The 17,502-nt window shown below is 42.0% G+C and overlaps 1 protein-coding gene across 1 annotated transcript; it reads right to left on the bottom strand.

Moving 5' to 3' along the window:
* Positions 1-249: 249 nt before the first annotated feature.
* On the bottom strand, positions 250-12,628 carry LOC101050589 (uncharacterized). Its single transcript, XM_010336644.3, has 2 exons — positions 12,544-12,628; positions 250-6,782 (listed from the first exon to the last, which is right to left on the bottom strand). Exon 2 carries the CDS (start codon positions 1,225-1,227, stop codon positions 481-483), a length of 747 nt encoding a protein of 248 aa, XP_010334946.1. The 5' UTR covers positions 1,228-6,782; positions 12,544-12,628; the 3' UTR covers positions 250-480.
* Positions 12,629-17,502: the final 4,874 nt, after the last annotated feature.

Raw genomic sequence — 17,502 nt, 5'->3', positions numbered from 1 at the left:
TGCCCCTCCCCTCCCCTCCCATTCCCCTTTCCACTCCCCCAACCCCTTCCTTCTTCCCTCCTCCCCTTCCCCACTCCGCTCCCTCTCCCCTCCCCCAACCCCTTCCCCCTCATCCTGCCCCTCCCCCTCCCCTCTCCCCACCAACAAGAAAAAACCATCTAGCCCAAATAATAGTGCCAAGCTGGAGAAAGCACAGTGTGGTCTTTGAAAGAGACTGACAATCTCTATGGTAATAAAGACACCTATTAATAATGACACATATTTTATTGCGGAAACTGGGGAGAAGCATGCCTTCTGTCCCCAGGGAGAAGGCAGGAGTGAATTGGCAGGGGAAAGGGAAGGGTTTGGGGGGAGAGGGGAGGTGGGCCTGGGGCTCGCAGAGCGGTCGGCTGGAGCAGTGGGAAGTACCCTGGTGGGGCCGGTGGCTGGTGTGGGGCTGGAACTGGGGTCAACAGGCTGAAGGTGCTGAGGGCTGGAGGCTCAGGAGGTGGTGGCAGGGGCCTGGCTCTCGGAGCCGGGCAGCAAGCTGGGTGTGCTCAGAGGCGCATGGCCCCCAGTCGAAAGAAACTCCTTCCGGATGCAGGCAAGCCTGAGGTGTCGGGGCAGTGCTGCCCACAGGGCCAGTGCTCCTGTGGTGGCTTTGCGACCGGGCCACTGGCGGCCACACTTTCTGCAGCGGGGCAGGCGGCCGCCAGGGAGAAGTGGGATGATGCTGCATCTCTTCGGAGACACTGCTGGCCCAAAGTGGGGGCATCTTCCCAACAGCCCAGATCTGGGCACAAAGGCATGGGCGACTCCGCTTCTCATCACAGGCTTGAAGGCAGATGGCCTGGACGCCAGCTTACCTCTGCGCTCCGGCGGGGCGATTTTCACGGTCGCCAGCCTGCGAACGGGCTGGGGGTGGCGGGCATTCGAAAGCAGCCACCGCTTCATGAAGGCCAGGTGAGCCGGGGAGAAATCGGGCCAGACGTTGCTCAGAGGCTGCGGCCTGTTGGGAAAGCGCCTCTGGGCCTCGGGGACCCTCTCTCTCCGGATGCGGGCGTAGTCCCGGCCAGGAGCGGTGAGGAGTGGCCGGGTGCGGACCCAGGAGTTCCCATGGTAGTAGGTGAACTTGCGCTGCTCCGGGGCCTGGGACAAGGGTCTGGGCCGCCGGGGAAAGTACACCCAGGTCGGGCGCGGCTTCTGGGCCCAGGGCCAGCCCAGGAAGCGGCTCAGGTAGTTGCCCATGAGAGCGGGGCAGTGGGTCTGGCCTTCCAGTAGACGCTGGGCTGCCAGAAGTTTGAGAAATCTGCGGTCAGGCCCAGAGACCAAGTGTCAGGGCTCAGTGACCGTTGGCGTAGAAATGTCTGAAAGCGCACGAGGCGCCGCGTGCAGGGTGGGTCTGGCGGCGAGGTGTAGTCACGCCCACACCAGAGCCTCGTGGGGCGCAGATGCAGTGGGGGTGGGTGGCGCCACATGCCCTCTGGAGGACTAAGACGGCTCAAGCCTCGGTCCTTCCCACTGATGGTCCCAGACACTTAGCTCTGGGCAGAGGGGCCTGGCAGCTGCCTCTACTTTTGAACCTGACCTTTAAAGGCAGAACATAGAATTTCTGCCAGGTCCTGAAAAGTGCAGATACCTGTTGACAGAAGGGTGCTCTCTTTGATCTATGTGAAAATCATCACAATATACTTGGATGCTCTTTTAAGGAAAAACAAATCATTCACTCATATTTGTCTAGGATGCTCTTAATATCACATTTTGCAATTTTGCTCTTAAGAAAATGGTGAAAGCCATCAGGATTTATGTTTTAGTACCTGTAATGCTGGTTTTATGTTGACTCTCATATAATTTTCAGTGTTCATACATCCATGTATAGATAATCTTCTCTGAACACTAATGCCATTTCTGTCCTTCCATTTCTATTGGTAATCCTGGAGTAGAGTGAAGCAAATTTTCCACGAATAGCTGAAAAGATCTAACTTCAAAAACAAAGAATCCAAAGGCTGCTTAGAAACTGTAGTGCCTAAGTTTGGAGTCTGTTCAAGGTGGTGTGAAATAATCTTTTTTTGAGGACATTTCCCTCAAAAAGCATGTGCAGAAGGAACATACTGAGCCTCTGGAATCCCAGAATCAGGAAGAGACAAAAAAGTCAGCAACCAATTGAAGATCAGGCAATAGATCTGGTCCAGACTGAGGCAGATGGGTGAATAGTAAAGACACTAAATAGAGCTTAATGAGGAAGCACCTTTAAATGCTTTTTGAGGTCAGAGGGGGCCAAGTGTTTTGCAATGCAGGGTTGGGGTCAGCCAGTAGTTGCAGGGGAATGAGATCCCTAACCTTCTCCTCTCACTGATGAATTCCTTTGTTTTGCCTGACTCCTTATTTATGGAATGATTTCTAGGTACATGATTTTGAAAACCTGGAGATATTCTTATGGTATAATTTTCTTCTAAAGACAATTATCATCATGACTGAAATGACTTTTCATTTATATCTAATATGTCTGAAGATAATGGCATCAGAGTGGGTATAGATTTCTTTTCTTTTCTTTTGAGACAAGAGTTTCGGTCTTGTTGCCCAGGTTGGAGTGCAACGGTGTGATCTCTGCTCACTGCAACCTCTGCCTCCCGGGTTCAAGCGATTCTCCTGCCTTAGCCTCCCACGTAGCTGGGATTACAGGTGCCCACCACCACGCCCAGCCAATTTTTGTATTTTTACTAGAGACAGGGTTTTACCATTTTGGCAAGGCTGGTCTTTAACTCCTAACATCAGGTGATCTGCCCGCCTTGGCCTCCCAAAGTGCTGGGATTACAGCGTGAGTCACTGTGTCCAGCCTAGGCTTCTTATAATGTATTTTTCTTTCCAGTGTCTATAGCATTCCCCATATCCTTTTAAAAATACAAGCCAGTGGTTATTATTCTGTTTGTGGCTAAAGACTCTCTGACAAACCACAGTTTTGTCCTGGTGAGGTATAGGCAGTTATAAGCAAATTGCCACTAAATACGCCTTCTACTGGTTAATTAAGGTGTTGATTAGTTAAAAACCATTCTCATAGACATTGAAGATGTCGGTTTCTTCTTTTTATACACCAAGAGGTACAGCATTTCAATGGTTAGTTGATATTAGGGATTAGCGTATATCAGTGGTGTTCAATAAAGGGTGAGTTTGCAATGGAGAGGGAAGAATGTCTGGAGACATTTTTGGTCATCATGATCTGGGGAATTGGTACTATAGGCAGCCAGTGAGTTGAGGCCAGCGATGCAACTAAACATCCTGCAATGCACAGGACAGTCCCCACAACCAATAATGATCTGCCCTGAATGTCAGTGGTGCTGAGGTTGAGACCCTTCACCCAGCTTCCTCTAATGTTATCTTATATAATCATGATGCATTCATCAAACTAAGAAATTAACATTGGGTCAATACTATTAAGTAAACTCCAGACTTTAGATCACCCCAGTTTTCCTACTAGTATCCTTTGTTCCAGAACCTACTCCTCCTTGGTCTCCTTCACTCTTGAGTTTTTCTGCCTTGTTTTTCATGACCTTGATGCTTTTGAAGAGGGCTGGTTAGGTATTTTGTAGAAGTCCTTTTTCATTTTGGTTTTGTCTTTCTCAAGATTTAGATGGGGGATACAAATTTTGGAGGAAGAATGCCATAGAGGTGACTGGTATTCAGGTTGTTTGCAAACAATGGTGCAAAGAATAACTATGCATATGTATTATTGTTTAGGCCTGCAGTTTATGTGTAGGATAAATTCTGTTTGGTAAATTGCACTCTGATAGCTACTATTATAGTACTAACTTAGCGTTTTATCTTCCTTTGATATTGTAATTAACTGTTAGTAAAACAACATACTTTTTAGTTTATTATATCTTTATTCATGTGTCACTGCCACCTACCAGTAACACATGAAGCTGCCCATGCTCCACACTTGTACCAGCACTGTGGGCAATAAAATTTTGGAGTTTCTGCTAATTTGATAAGTAAAAATTCATATTTCAGTGTAGTTTCATCTTGTTTCATTGCTTCATTGAGTAAGGTTGAAAATTTTTTCACATGGTTTTGGGCTTCTTGTTTCCTTAACTATAAACTGTCTGTTTAAACCATTTGCTGTTGATTATTTAAAAACTAATTTCTAGAAACTCTTTACATATTAGGGCAATTAACTCTCTGTTTTGTTCACTATAATGTCTCAAACACCTAGAAAAGTAGCTGGCATATAGTAGGCATTCAATAAATAGTAGCTAAATGAGTGAATAGAATTGCAAATGTTTTCCCTGTTTGTCATCTATCTTTTGTTTATGGTGATTTTCATCAGAAAGGATTTTAAAATTTTTGTATGCAGTTTAATTGCTAGTTGTTTTCTTGATTACTTCTGGGTTTGATTTATAGTTAGAAAAGCTTCCTCCATTTGGATGTATGAAAGAATCTTCCTATGCTTATTCTTGTACTTTTATGGCATTTTTTTACCTTTAAGGTTTTGTTCCATCCGGAATATATTTTTGTCAGGACTGAACGATGGATCCAACTTTTTCTCCTAAATGTCTGCTCAGTTGTCCCGCAATACCATTTACCCGATTTATCTTTTCCTGCATTGAGTTGAGATGCTATCTTTATCATAAAGTAAATTCTCATGTATTTGGCCATTTTTCTGAACAATTTTCTTCCCTTGATTTATCTTTCTATTCATGTGCTAGTATCATACTATTTAATCATTGTGGCTTTAAAGTCTTATGGGTCTAATAGCTAGAATTTTTCTAGCTATTCATGTTTATTTGCTTTTCCACATGAACTCTAGAAGTACTATATCTAGTTTTAAAATTCTGTTGGTATTTTTATTAAAACCATATTAAATTTATGGAATCACAACTTAAGGAGAATTGACATCAAAGGTGCCTTTATGGTATTTTCCTATTTAAAAACAGGGTATGAATTTTATAAATTTAAGTCTTCTGTGTCCCTCAGTAATGTTTTATAGTTTTCTTGTTAATATTTTATGTTGTTTATTCACAGTATTTTAGTTTTTCAGTTTCTATTTCTCCTGTGATGGTCTTCTAATTGTGAGTTACATATGTCAAAGGAATTGATTTCTATAGATTAACATGGTACTCCACTAATTGCTGAATTATCTTATCTTTGTAGGAGGTTTTAGTGTTTCTCTAATGTTCTTTATCTTTTTTGGTCTAACCTTATTGGCTCCTGCCAGAGGTTAATTCAATTAAATTTAATATTTAGTATGCTAATAATAATGCAGTTAATGATATCCTTTCCACATTAAACATACTATTTATTTTTGAGCTGAGATAAATTTACTTTATCCAGTTAGGGAACTCTCCATTTCTGTTCTATTAAATTTTTTTTTAAAAGAGATGGTGAGTTTTATCTAATGTATTTTGGGAAATCTACGGAAATGATCATATATTTTTTCACTTTAGATTTGTTGATGGGATGAAATCCATTAATCGTATGTATATAATTCTTAGTATTGAACAAATTTTAGATTATTGGAATAAACCCTACCTGGACAAAGTATATATTTCTTCTAAAGCACTGCTAGATACTATATCTAGTATTTTATTTAGCTTTTTTTTGTTAGATATTTTTCAGAGATATTGGCCTATTGTTACCTTTTTGGGTAGAATGGTCTAATCTATGATGGGTTTTAGTATCACTGTTATTCTAGCTGCATAAAAAAGAGGTTGGAAGCTTTTAGTCAATAAAAATCCAATATGAACAAGTAAACACAGTTGTTATTACAGTTTAGTTTACAAATTAAACAGGATTTTGTGTGCTGATGTAGTAACCACCACTTAGACTTAGTTTCTAAGAGAAAAATAAATCCCAAGTTTCAAACAACTGATTTACATGAAAATTTCTGGATGAATATTGTTGGATTCTGTCTTTATCCTGAGATTCTATAGCAAAACTTCCTTAAGGATTTTAAAGGATTTTGAATACACCCATTTCCAGCCTTCCTTTTTTGATTTAAAAGGGTCTTAATTTTTATACAGAATCTACACAATGCATGTATAATAAAAACATATGTCACTGTCAAATATAGATATAAAAAGCTTATGTTCTTCTAAGTTTTAACTCCTCTCTAGCTAATTTGAAATATCTCTAAATTCATGTCCAAACTGAGACAAGACGTTGGTACACTTCAATAAAAATGTATAAGCATTACAAGATGTTAAAACTGATGCCAGTCTGAGCCCAGCCTTGTTTTAAAGGGGAAGACGAGGATTTCCTTAGATGAAAATTGTGGAGAGAACATACCTGATCATGATCAACCTCTACTGGCTGCTTCTTAATGATCCAGGTGATGGGCTCATTCAGGGGTGGACAAGAGTGATACTGGATCTACTTGTGTCTAGTAATCTGGACAGATGGGCATCAGGTAGGAAGTGCCAAACGACCCAAATTCCATGAGAGCGCCCTAGCCAATAGACTGGGTCACCGAGTCATATCTAGAAGTGAAAACCACTCAGGAATCCGACGACGAGGTGATGGTTCTCAGGGAGTATCTGGAGATCAGCAGTGGTCCAGAGGAGCTCCAGGTCCTTCTGGGTAGTTACCTGAAGAATCGCTTCTTAGGATGGAATCATGCCCAGGCTTTGTTTCTGCAATTAACTGTGTATTTTTTATATTCTCCAGCAGAAAACAGCCAAAACCGTTTGATCTCTCAATTCTAGTGAGGATCCAGCACGTAGTCTCCTCAGTATTGCTGGGAGGTTTTAGACAGTGGCTAGTGCACAAAGAAGGAGGCTTCACTTCTTTAAGGGAGACTGAGAATTGTCCTTTAAAAATGAAATGCAGAAAAACAACCCTATTAAAAAATGGGCAAAGGACATGAGCAGATACTTCTCAAGACATGCAAGTGGCCAACAAACATGAAAAATGCTCATGATCACTAATCATCAGAAAATTGTAAATCCAAACAGCAACGAGATACCATCTTACAACAGTCAGAATGGTGATTATTATTAAAAAGTCAAAAAAAACAAGAGATGTTGGTCAGGCTGTGGAAAAAAAGGGAATGCATATACACTGTTGGTGGAAATATAAATCAGTTCAGCCACTGTGGAAAGCAGTTTGGAGATTTCCCAAAGAACTAAAAACAAAGCTACCATTCAATGCAGCAATACCATTATTGGGTACAAACCCAGAGGAAAATGAATCATTCTGCCCAAAAGACGCATGTACTCATATGTTCATTGTCACACTATTCACAATAGTGAAGACATGGAATCAACGTAAGTGCCCATCAGTGGTGGACTGGATAAAGAAAATGTGGTAATAGGTGCACTATGGAATACTACACAGTCATAAAAAATGAAATCATGTCCTTTGCAGCAACATGGATGCAGCTAGACACCACCATCCTAAGCGAATTAATACAGGAACAGAAAATCACATGCTGCATGTTCTTGAGAGAACTAAACATTGAGCACATAGATATAAAGATGGGAACAACAGACACTGGAGATTACTGAAGTGGGGAGTGGGTTTAAAAAACTACCCACTGGGTATTGTGCTCATTACCTGAGTGATGGGATCTATACCCCAAACTTCAGCATCATGCAACATACTTATGTAACAAACCTGCACATGGTACCCCCATATGTAAAATAAAAGTTGACAGAAACAAACAGATAATGAAATGCAGATCAGGAGGAGCCGAAATCCTGTACTAAAAGGGGAGAGAGGGAAAAAGAGGAAAATGGAGAGGAAAGGAGAGGGAAAGAGGTGGGGACCATAGGGATACAGTGGGGGATGAGAGAGAGAGGGAGAGAATACATGGGCCTCCAAAGAGTAGCCCTTTGGAAATCTGAATATTGAAGAAATAATTGTAGGGGGCTGGACAAAGGCATCCAACCTGAAGGATATGGATTACTGTTCTTTCCAGCTGGACAAGGCAAGTTTCTGTAGAATTGCTCTCTGCTCCCTGCCTGTGGGAGGGCAGCTAGAGAAAAGAAGGCTGCTCTGGGTATGTTCACAAGGACTTAGAAGAAGCTGGTGTCAGAAACAAGAGGCAGGGACAGCAATATGCCTCTGAGGCTCCAAGTCCTCAGCAGCACGGCAGCAAAACCAGAAAGCTCACTGCTCACCCACATGATCAATTCTGTCCCCTGCAATGTGACCCAAGGCCAGGGTCATTCATAAATTACAGGCCTCCTTCTAAGGCAATGTTCAAAGGGAAACAGAATACAGTTCACCTAGTTAAACTTCCTGATTCAAAGTGCCTTGGTAATGTCTCCACTCTGAGATTGAAACATAAAATATATTTCAAGCAATTTGGAAAAAATACTACTCCATGCTTAGTTGATGGCATGGTATCCACCAATTTCTATAGCTCTTTATGTTTGCCTAGCTTAAGAACAACAAATAAGAAAACATTAAAAACAACGGACATCAGCCGGGCACGGTGGCTCAAGCCTGTAATACCAGCACTTTGGGAGGCCGAGGCGGGTGGATCACGAGGTCAAGAGATTGAGACCATCCTGGTCAACAAGGTGAAACCCCGTCTCTACTAAAAATACAAAAAATTAGCTGGGCATGGTGGTGCGTGCCTGTGATCCCAGCTACTCAGGAGGCTGAGGTAGGAGAATTGCCTGAACCCGGGAGGCGGAGGTTGCAGTGAGCCGAGATGGCGCCATTGCACTCCAGCCTGGGTAACAAGCGAAACTCCGCCTCAAAAAAAAAAACAACAAAAAACAACAAAACAAAACAAAACAAAACAACAACAACAACAACAACAAAAATCAACGGACATCTCGCTGTAGAACTGGAATGAAATATGAATTTAAAAAATATGTTTGCCTAGCTTAACAACAAATGAAAAAACATTAAACACAATGGACATCTCACTGTAGAACTGGAATGAAATATGAATTAAAAAGACCATCTGGTGATTACCTAAAAACAAATCAGTCTGAAACCGCTTACACTGGCAATTTAGAATGTTACAAACATTGCTGAATTAAACTGGACAGAGAACACATGAGCAGGCTGTCCAAACCTGTGCCTGCAGTCCGCAGGGAAAGGTGCCCCTGCTCCACGCACCTCCCCAGGCCTTTCTAAGCCTTGGCCTACAGGGACTCTGGAGGCTGAAGCTTTTCAAACAGGCTACAGCACATGAAAGCCAGGCTTTCGGTGCAGGACGCTAAGTCCTCAAGGGCACATCTCAGGAGCCTCAGTATATAAAGCATGTTTTCTATTAATAGCTTTTGTATTTAATGCTTTGACATCTAGGTACTTGTTGATACCACAAGGACTGTCCCTCCCAAGGCTGGCTAATTCCTAGAGAGAATAGACAATTGCAAGAGCGCCTTTCCTGTGCAATCCAGAGCTTACAGCTCCACCATCTCCTTTATCAGGCTCTTATACTGGGGTCACTGTTCTCCTGCACCAATCACTCCAACGTCAGGTAACAGCCAAGTGGGGACAGCCCTCTAGGCCCCAGAACACTCTGAAATGATTCAAACTAGCCAATCCCAAGCCTGCTTACCCTGCCTTGCCTGTTTCTTCCCACTGAAACCACAATTAAAGCTCTTGCCCACATTCTCTCCTCACTTTCTCTGCCTCTTGACCAACACTGGTGCTTCCCCATGTGGCTCTGCATGGTGTGCCATGCCTCCAGCTTCTAGGGAATAGCATCAACTTCTTCATGACAGTCATTCCCATGTCTGCATGTCTTACTATACCTGATTAAAACAAATCCCAGGTACCCTTAAAACACTCAGCCTGCTGGAAACATGCGGGAAGCCTGTAGCTGCTGAACCTACAAGAGCTCAGGGGACCCATGAGAGTGTGGTCTGTGGATTTTTAACCCCAGTCCTCCGTTAGTAAGCTGTGTGACCTAGCAGGAAAGCACTTAACTTCATTGGGCTTCACTTTCTTCATCTGAAAAATGGAGACAATAATATTGCCATCAGAGAGTGCTTGGGAAGATAAACTAAGCACTTGGCAAATATGGAGTCACTTAGCACTCATAAATATTAGTTCCCTTCATGAGGATTTTCCAGTTATTTGCCTTTATCTTTCTATTCTGTTTAAAGAATATTCTTTTGTTTAAAATATACTCTTTTTTAAATTTTTTGAGACAGAGTCTTGCTCTGTCACGCATGCTGGAGTACAGCGGTGGAATCTCAGCTCACTGCAGCCTCTGCCTCCCAGGTTCAAGCGATCTTCCTGCCTCAGCCTCCTGAGCAGTTGGGACTACAGATGCCCACCACCACGCCCAGCTAATTTTTGTATTTTTAGTAGAGATGGGGTTTTGCCATGTTGGGCCAGGCTGGTCTTGAACTCCTGGACTCAGGTAATCTGCCCACCTCGGCCTCCCAAAATACTGGGATTACAGGCAGGAGCCACCACACCTGGCCTAAAATACATTAATTTTACATTTTAACCATTATTTACGTACTTGCCTTTATCCTTTTATACTGGTGCTTAAAAATAGACATATGATACAAGTCACAGAGGTAATTAATTTTCTAGTAGCCATATTTAAAAAGTAAAAAGAAAAAGATGAAATCCTTTTTAATATTTTATCAAATATATTAAAAATATTATCACTTCAACATGCAATCAATATAAAAATTATTGAGATGGTTTATATTTTTTCCACATTAATTCTTAAAAATCTGTTGTGTATTTTACACTCAGCACATCTCAATTTGGATGCTACCTTTTCAACAAAAATACTTGATCTACATTTAGATTTCAAAAAATGTATACTTGAAAACATATATACACAAACCCAAGTGGTTCCAAACATTCTTAAAAATTTTGATGCTTTTTTTTTGGAGATAGAGTCTTGCTTTGTCGCCCAGGCTGGAGTGGTGTTGCATGATTTTGGCTCACTACAACCTCAGCCTCCTGGGTTCAAGCAATTCTTGTGCCTCAGTCTCCCAAGAAGCTGAGATTACAGGCACTTGCCACCATGCCTGGCTAATTTTTGTATTTTTTAGGGGTGATGGGTTTTCACCATGTTGGCCAGGCTGGCTTCAAACTCCTGGCCTTAAGTAATCTGCCTGCTGCGGTCTTCCAAAGAACTGGGATTACAGGTGTGAGCCACCATGCCTGTCCCAAAAGTTTCTCAATAACTGAACTGAATAGCAGTTTTTTTAATTGAAATTTAAATGAATGAGAAGTAAATTAAATCCGCATTTTCTAAGTTACACCAGCCACATTTCAAGTGCTCAACTGTTATGTGTGGCTTGTGACCACTATACTGGATGGCACAGTTTCATGCCATTTAAAATATATTCTTAACAATCCTGTATTTCAGGCACTATTTATCTTACCAGTATATGGAGCCTAATATTCTAAAGTAAATAACAGTATTATAATGTTCTATCTCTGCATTCTAGAATACAACATATCATTTAAAGTTGGTGAGATTTTTTACCTTTAAAAATACTCCTATCACAGCCAAGTTATTTTCTTCCAGTGCTGCATCCTCAAAGTTTTCAAATTTGACTGCATTCAAATGCAGCTGAAACACCATGAAAAGAGGGTTAACACATGACTACACAGGATCTCTCTAGAGTAAACCCACAGCTTCAGTCAACCTATGACATTTAAACATGTTTCCTCACCCAAAGTCAAGCCACTAAGAAAAGCATATGACAATCCAAAATGGGATAGAAACAAAGATCAGGGAGAAAGTTAGGCAAAAACAACAGCAATTAATATTTATTTGGAATAAAAGGATTGGGAAAAAAATAAAGTAAAATTCATATAGCAAACTGAGTCACATTTCAGTAAGGGATCAACATTTACTCATTCCCATTCTGATTTGCATGAAATAGTAACAGCCAAAATCCATTTATATCTAAAGGAGAGAAAATGTTTATAGAGAGACAAATAAATTCTCCTTATGGGAATTAGACAAGAGTTGCAGACAGGCCAGGCACGGTGGCTCACACCTGTAATCCCTGCACTTTGGGAGGCCAAGGCAGGTGGATCACTTGAGGTCAAGAGATGAGACTAGCCTGGCCAACATGGTGAAAACCCCATCTCTACTTAAAAAAATACAAAAATTAGCTGGGTGTGGTAGTAGGTGCCTGTAATCCCAGCTTCTCAGGAGGCTAAGGTGGGAGGATCACTTGAACCCAGGAGGAGGGTGCAGTGAGCTGAGATTGCGCCACTGTACATCAGTCTGAGTGACAGAGCAAGACTCCATCTCAAAAAAAAAAAAAAAAAAAAGGCAGAATACTGATTGCCAGGAGCTGGAGGGAGGGTGAATGGGGCACTACTGTTTAACAGGCAAAGTTTCAGTTTTGCAAGATGAAAGAATTTCTGGAGATAGATGGTGGTGATGATTGTACAATAATAGTAATGTACTTAATATAATACTACTTAACTGTATTCTTAAAAATGGTTAATGATACATTTCATATTATGTATATTTTACACAATTTTTTAAATTCCAATGAATTCCATGCCATTGCTCACGAAGAGGTCAATACTATCATGAAGAGAGTTTGATGTGTCCATGTTAACATGACACTGTTTCTTTTAACTCCTTACAAGACCACCAGATCTTGCTCTCACCTGATTTATCTGTAGAATCTTCAAATTCCACAAAGAAAGAGTACCCGTTATTCCAGATGTGGAGGCAGGTGGCTGGGTCATAAGAGATGGTGAGTGGTTTTAAGCCAGGATCATAAACACTGTCCCTCCACCAGATGTTGATGGGTGACTGTGGATCGCCCGCAGGAACCAGGTCCACGCTCTCCCAGAGTGGATGCACTAGGAGAAAGCAGGTTAGGCTTTTATCAAGATTATCCACTATCTAGCAGCACACATGAGACAATTCCCCTTCTGGAGACCCTGTCAAGGCTAATGGAAACTAAGAGCTTTAGCAATTAGCCATTCAAGGCCTTAATCAGTTGACCAAAGCAAAGGCTAAAGACAAATCAGAAAGCACTGTGCAGAGGAACAGCATTCTGCCATCTTGAAAATCTAACTCATCTCAGTCTGCCTACTAGGCTCACCTAAACCAAGTACAATCAGTCCTGTGATAATAGTAAAATGCATGGAGATTAGTGCCATGTAGAAATAGGTATTCATAAATGAGTTTCTTTTCTTTATTGAGAATTTCCCAAGCCCTAAACCCCCAAACTAGCTCTAAATACAAATTAATTCAATTTCCAATAACAGACTTATTTTCTTTTTTTCACCCTGCACATTCTAACACATGTAGACTTATTTAAAAAAAAAAATAAATGAGGGAAGAACTCTGAGAAAGGAAACATTCAATCAAGTATTGTCAGTGTCTAACTGGTTGGCTGGTAGAAATAAAGGCTTGCGTAGCCTGCATCCTGTAAGATGCTCACCCCACATAATTGTGGGTGCTGAGTTGAGTTCACCTCCTATGTAAGCAAACTCTGAGTACCAGGCAGCCATCCTGCAAAACCTGGGTAGAATATGAGCATTGCTAAGGTCCCTGGAGGTCACAGTATGTCACAGGGATGTGGAGATTATCTATTAAGGTGTACACATACAATTCAACCCCGACAGGCACTGATGACATTGCTGATGCTGATTTTCTTCCAGAGTCAAGCACCAGGTCTCTGGAGCAAGCCCCTGTTAAGTATCAGCAGACTTGCTGATAAGACAGATAGGCCTGTTGAGACCCTCATGTGTGATAAGCAGAACCAGTGTATATCAGTTTGGGGTGGTCCAGTTCCCTGTCCTTTAGAAGCACCATGGATGGGTAGAATCAAGAACAACAAGAAAAGTAGGACAAACGTGAATCGAGAGAAATCATTACCAGTGATCCCCTGCATCTCACCCCACCACTAAGAATGGGTCTATGGATTTGAGAAATAACTAGGCAGCTCCTACCCAGTCGAATCCCTGGAATACGGCAGGGACACCATCTTGTTTCCATAAAAAACCAGAAACTTGCTTCTGGTTTACTCTGACAGGAGCGATAGTTCTGCTTCAGTAGCAACCCAAAGAGTCTAAAATCTTAGCTTTGGCTTTTTATTTTTTGTGTGTGTGTGGGGACAGGCAAAAGTGTCCTGGCAATATAGACAATGAGCTCTCTTGGGAGTGTCCACACCAGTGATCTCCACAAGGTGAGTGCCTACGGCCACAAAGGACATTTGGCAATGCCTGGAGACATTTTGGATTGTCACAACTGGAAAGGGTGCCAGTGCCATCTAGTGGACAGATGCCAGGGATGCTGCTAAACATTCTATAAAGCACAGGAGGAAGCCAACACTGCAAAGAATTATCCAGCCCCAAATGTGCCCCAGTTGAGAATCCCAGTCTATAGAAATTCCAAATATTCTTTTTTTTTCTATTTCTTCCTATAACACAGTATTCTCTTATCTCCAAAGAGATCTGAACCTAATATTAAAAATTAACTTCAACTTTTACTATAAATTAAAGGGTACATATGCAGGTTTGGTATATGGAGTGACACTGAGGCTTGGGGTCCCAATGGTCCTGTCACCCTAGCTAGTGAGCATAGTAGCCAACAGGTTGAACCCAGTGTTTTTATTTTTCTTAGTATAAAAGAATTCCTTGCAGAAGAACAAGAATTTTCTGTTTTAAGAGCCAAAAATTAAAAATTAAAAATGCATTTGCACTGGCACAATATTTCAATATTGTAATCTGATCAGAATGCAGATTCCTTCTAGAAAGCCCTTGAAAGGCCCTGATTCTATTTTTAAAGATTCCTGACACAAAGAGACTACACTTCTTTGCCTCTGAGACACTCAGACTGTGGTTGATAATTTCAGAATTCACACTCTTCAAAGCCATTCAATGAGGGACTCCTGTGAAAAACAGGGAAGAACTGGAGTGGTGATCAGGCCCCTAAGACGATGCCTTGGTCACTCTTAATTGTTCCCCATCTTATTCATGAAATAGGAAGTATCAACATTCACAACCATTCAAATGCCTTAATTGCTTTTGCTTTTTTTTTTTTTTTTTTGAGACGGAGTTTTGCTCTTGTTACCCAGGCTGGAGTGCAATGGCACGGTCTCAGCTCACCGCAACCTCCGCCTCCTGGGTTCAGGAAATTCTCCTGCCTCAGCCTCCTGAGTAGCTGGGATTACAGGCACGTGCCACCATGCCCAGCTGATTTTTTGTATTTTTAGTAGAGACGGGGTTTCACCATGTTGACCAGGATGGCCTCGATTTCTTGACCTCGTGACCCACCCGCCTCGGCCTCCCAAAGTGCGGGGATTATAGGCTTGAGCCACCGCGCCTGGCCATCTTAATTGCTCTTTAACAGCCATAATGCTATGATCAATTTATGCCCTTGAGTTTACAAGTTCAGTTTCCAGAAGGTTTTCTTTCCTCATATTCACCTCCTGCTTTTTTTTTTTTTTTTTTTGAGACGGAGTTTTGCTCTTGTTACCCAGGCTGGAGTGCAATGGCGCGATCTCGGCTCATCGCAACCTCCGCCTCCTGGGTTCAGGCAATTCTCCTGCCTCAGCCTCCTGAGTAGCTGGGATTACAGGCACGTGCCACCATGCCCAGCTAATTTTTTGTATTTTTAGTAGAGACGGGGTTTCACCATGTTGACCGGGATGGTCTCGATCTCTTGACCTCGTGATCCACCCGCCTCGGCCTCCCAAAGTGCTGGGATTACAGGCTGAGCCACCGTGCCCGGCCCACCTCCTCCTTTTTAAACAAAGACCATCTAGGCTAGACCATCCAAACCACTGTGGAGGGAGGTGGTCCTTGGTCACTATCCTCCAATTGAAGCCAACTTTTTACCAAGGGCTTGTTTTGCTAATGATAAGCTCATACTTTTCTTTTCCTCTCCTCTTCCCTTCTACCATTTTAACAAAAATACAGATAGAATGATTTCTTGGCAGTTGTCATACTTTCCTTCAAAACAGGAAGGTGACGACAAAGCATTCTAACAAAGGCTTCATTTTCAGGTTTTTCTTCTATGTAGAAAATGAAATTGTGACTATTTCAATCATGATTTAAGTGAGCAAATGTCACTTTGTCATTAAAAAGGTGTCAATAATCTGTCACTGATGAGCCACAAAACTCCTTTAGATTTCATGATGAGGATGCACTTGGTCTTAGTTCTCATTTATATGCCTAGTCCTGGGTTTGATTTATTTTATGCTTGTACCACCTATTTCTCTAGCCTGTTGTGTGTCCCTGGGCTCTTCAAATGTAGAAAGCTCATTTCTGCCTCAAGCCCCTCAGTTCCTGATTCTCCTCCTCTGCTGGAATCAATTTCCCCTCATTCCACTTAGTGCTGGCTCCTGTAATTGCCTTTTCACCTCCTCTCCTCTTTGACTACCCTCTTATAACATGATAGGACTCTGGTTTTGTCCTTCACAACATTATCACACGAGTATAGTTATAATTATATGCATGCACGCTTAGTTATAGGCCTCCCCCACTGCTCTGCAAGCAAGCTGGCTTTCAACTACTACAGTGGATCTAATTAATCAGATGAAGTGTATCACTGAAGAAGTTTGCTTCTTTTTGCTTTATTTCCCGTTACTCTCACGGATCACAGTATTTTTCTTTAACAGTCGTTCAGGTTTATCTCTTCTTCGCCTTGCCGAGACCACTAGCCTAGTTCAGAACTCTATGCCACAGACTTCACACAAAGCTTCTTGGTCACTTGTCCTCTTTTCTCACTTCCCTGTACTCTGAGTTCAGCCACTCAGCAGTTTTCCCAAATTACCAGCTTTGTCAGGGTGCTCCTGTGCTAAAAACAGTCCATCAGGTGGAAACTTCTGTGTCCAAGTGTCTGTGTTTTTCTATTAGTACACCCCTCACTTATCTAATCATTTCTCCTCATTCCTTCCAAACCTTCGTGTTCCCATGCTGCCCCCATGGTCAATCGTAAATGAATGGTGCTGTAAATGTAAAACACCCAACAGGCTTTGAAGATGTGGTACAAAGAATATAAACTCAGTAATAATTGTTATATGGATCACATGTTAAAGTGATAATATCCTGGATATACTGGGTTAAATAAAATGTTATTGAAATTAATTTCGCTGATTTTCTTTTCCCCCTTTCTAATGTGACTATTAGAAAACTGAGAATTACATATGTGGCTCGCATTATATGTCTACAGGACAATGTTGCCCTATACCCTCATGTGCTTTTCATCTGGTCCCTTGCTATGTACTGCCCTTCTTATGAGGGATGTGCTATTTCCTCATGTAACTGAAGACCATCTGTGTAGGCCTTGGCTTTAGTGCAGTGATGGGATACACAGGGACCCTCCGTATGACTTGGCTGAGGATGATCGCAGAATCACAAATTGCCTTGTTAGGGCATCATTGGGACTGTAAAAGGCACTTGGATGCCGAGTCCATTAGCCACAGGATACACAGGATATCCTAAAAGCCCACATTTCCTGGTGGTCAGTTCCAGGGCTAATGGTCAGTCCCAGGCTCCTAATCCTCCCATTGCTTCTCTTGAAAGTTAATGAAAGACAACACAGTCTGAAGCATCCCAGCCTCTATCAGGGGTCCTTAGGAAGATACTGCAAGGCAAGCCTTTTAAAAC

Source organism: Saimiri boliviensis, chromosome X (assembly GCF_048565385.1).
Source record: "Saimiri boliviensis isolate mSaiBol1 chromosome X, mSaiBol1.pri, whole genome shotgun sequence".
Classification (NCBI taxonomy): Eukaryota; Metazoa; Chordata; class Mammalia; order Primates; family Cebidae; genus Saimiri; species Saimiri boliviensis.
This window is presented reverse-complemented; position numbering and strand designations above follow the sequence as displayed.

Bases quoted from the DNA above. Each gene is read 5' to 3' on its own strand.
- LOC101050589 (XM_010336644.3), bottom strand. From the start codon at position 1,227: ATGGGCAACTACCTGAGCCGCTTCCTGGGCTGGCCCTGGGCCCAGAAG.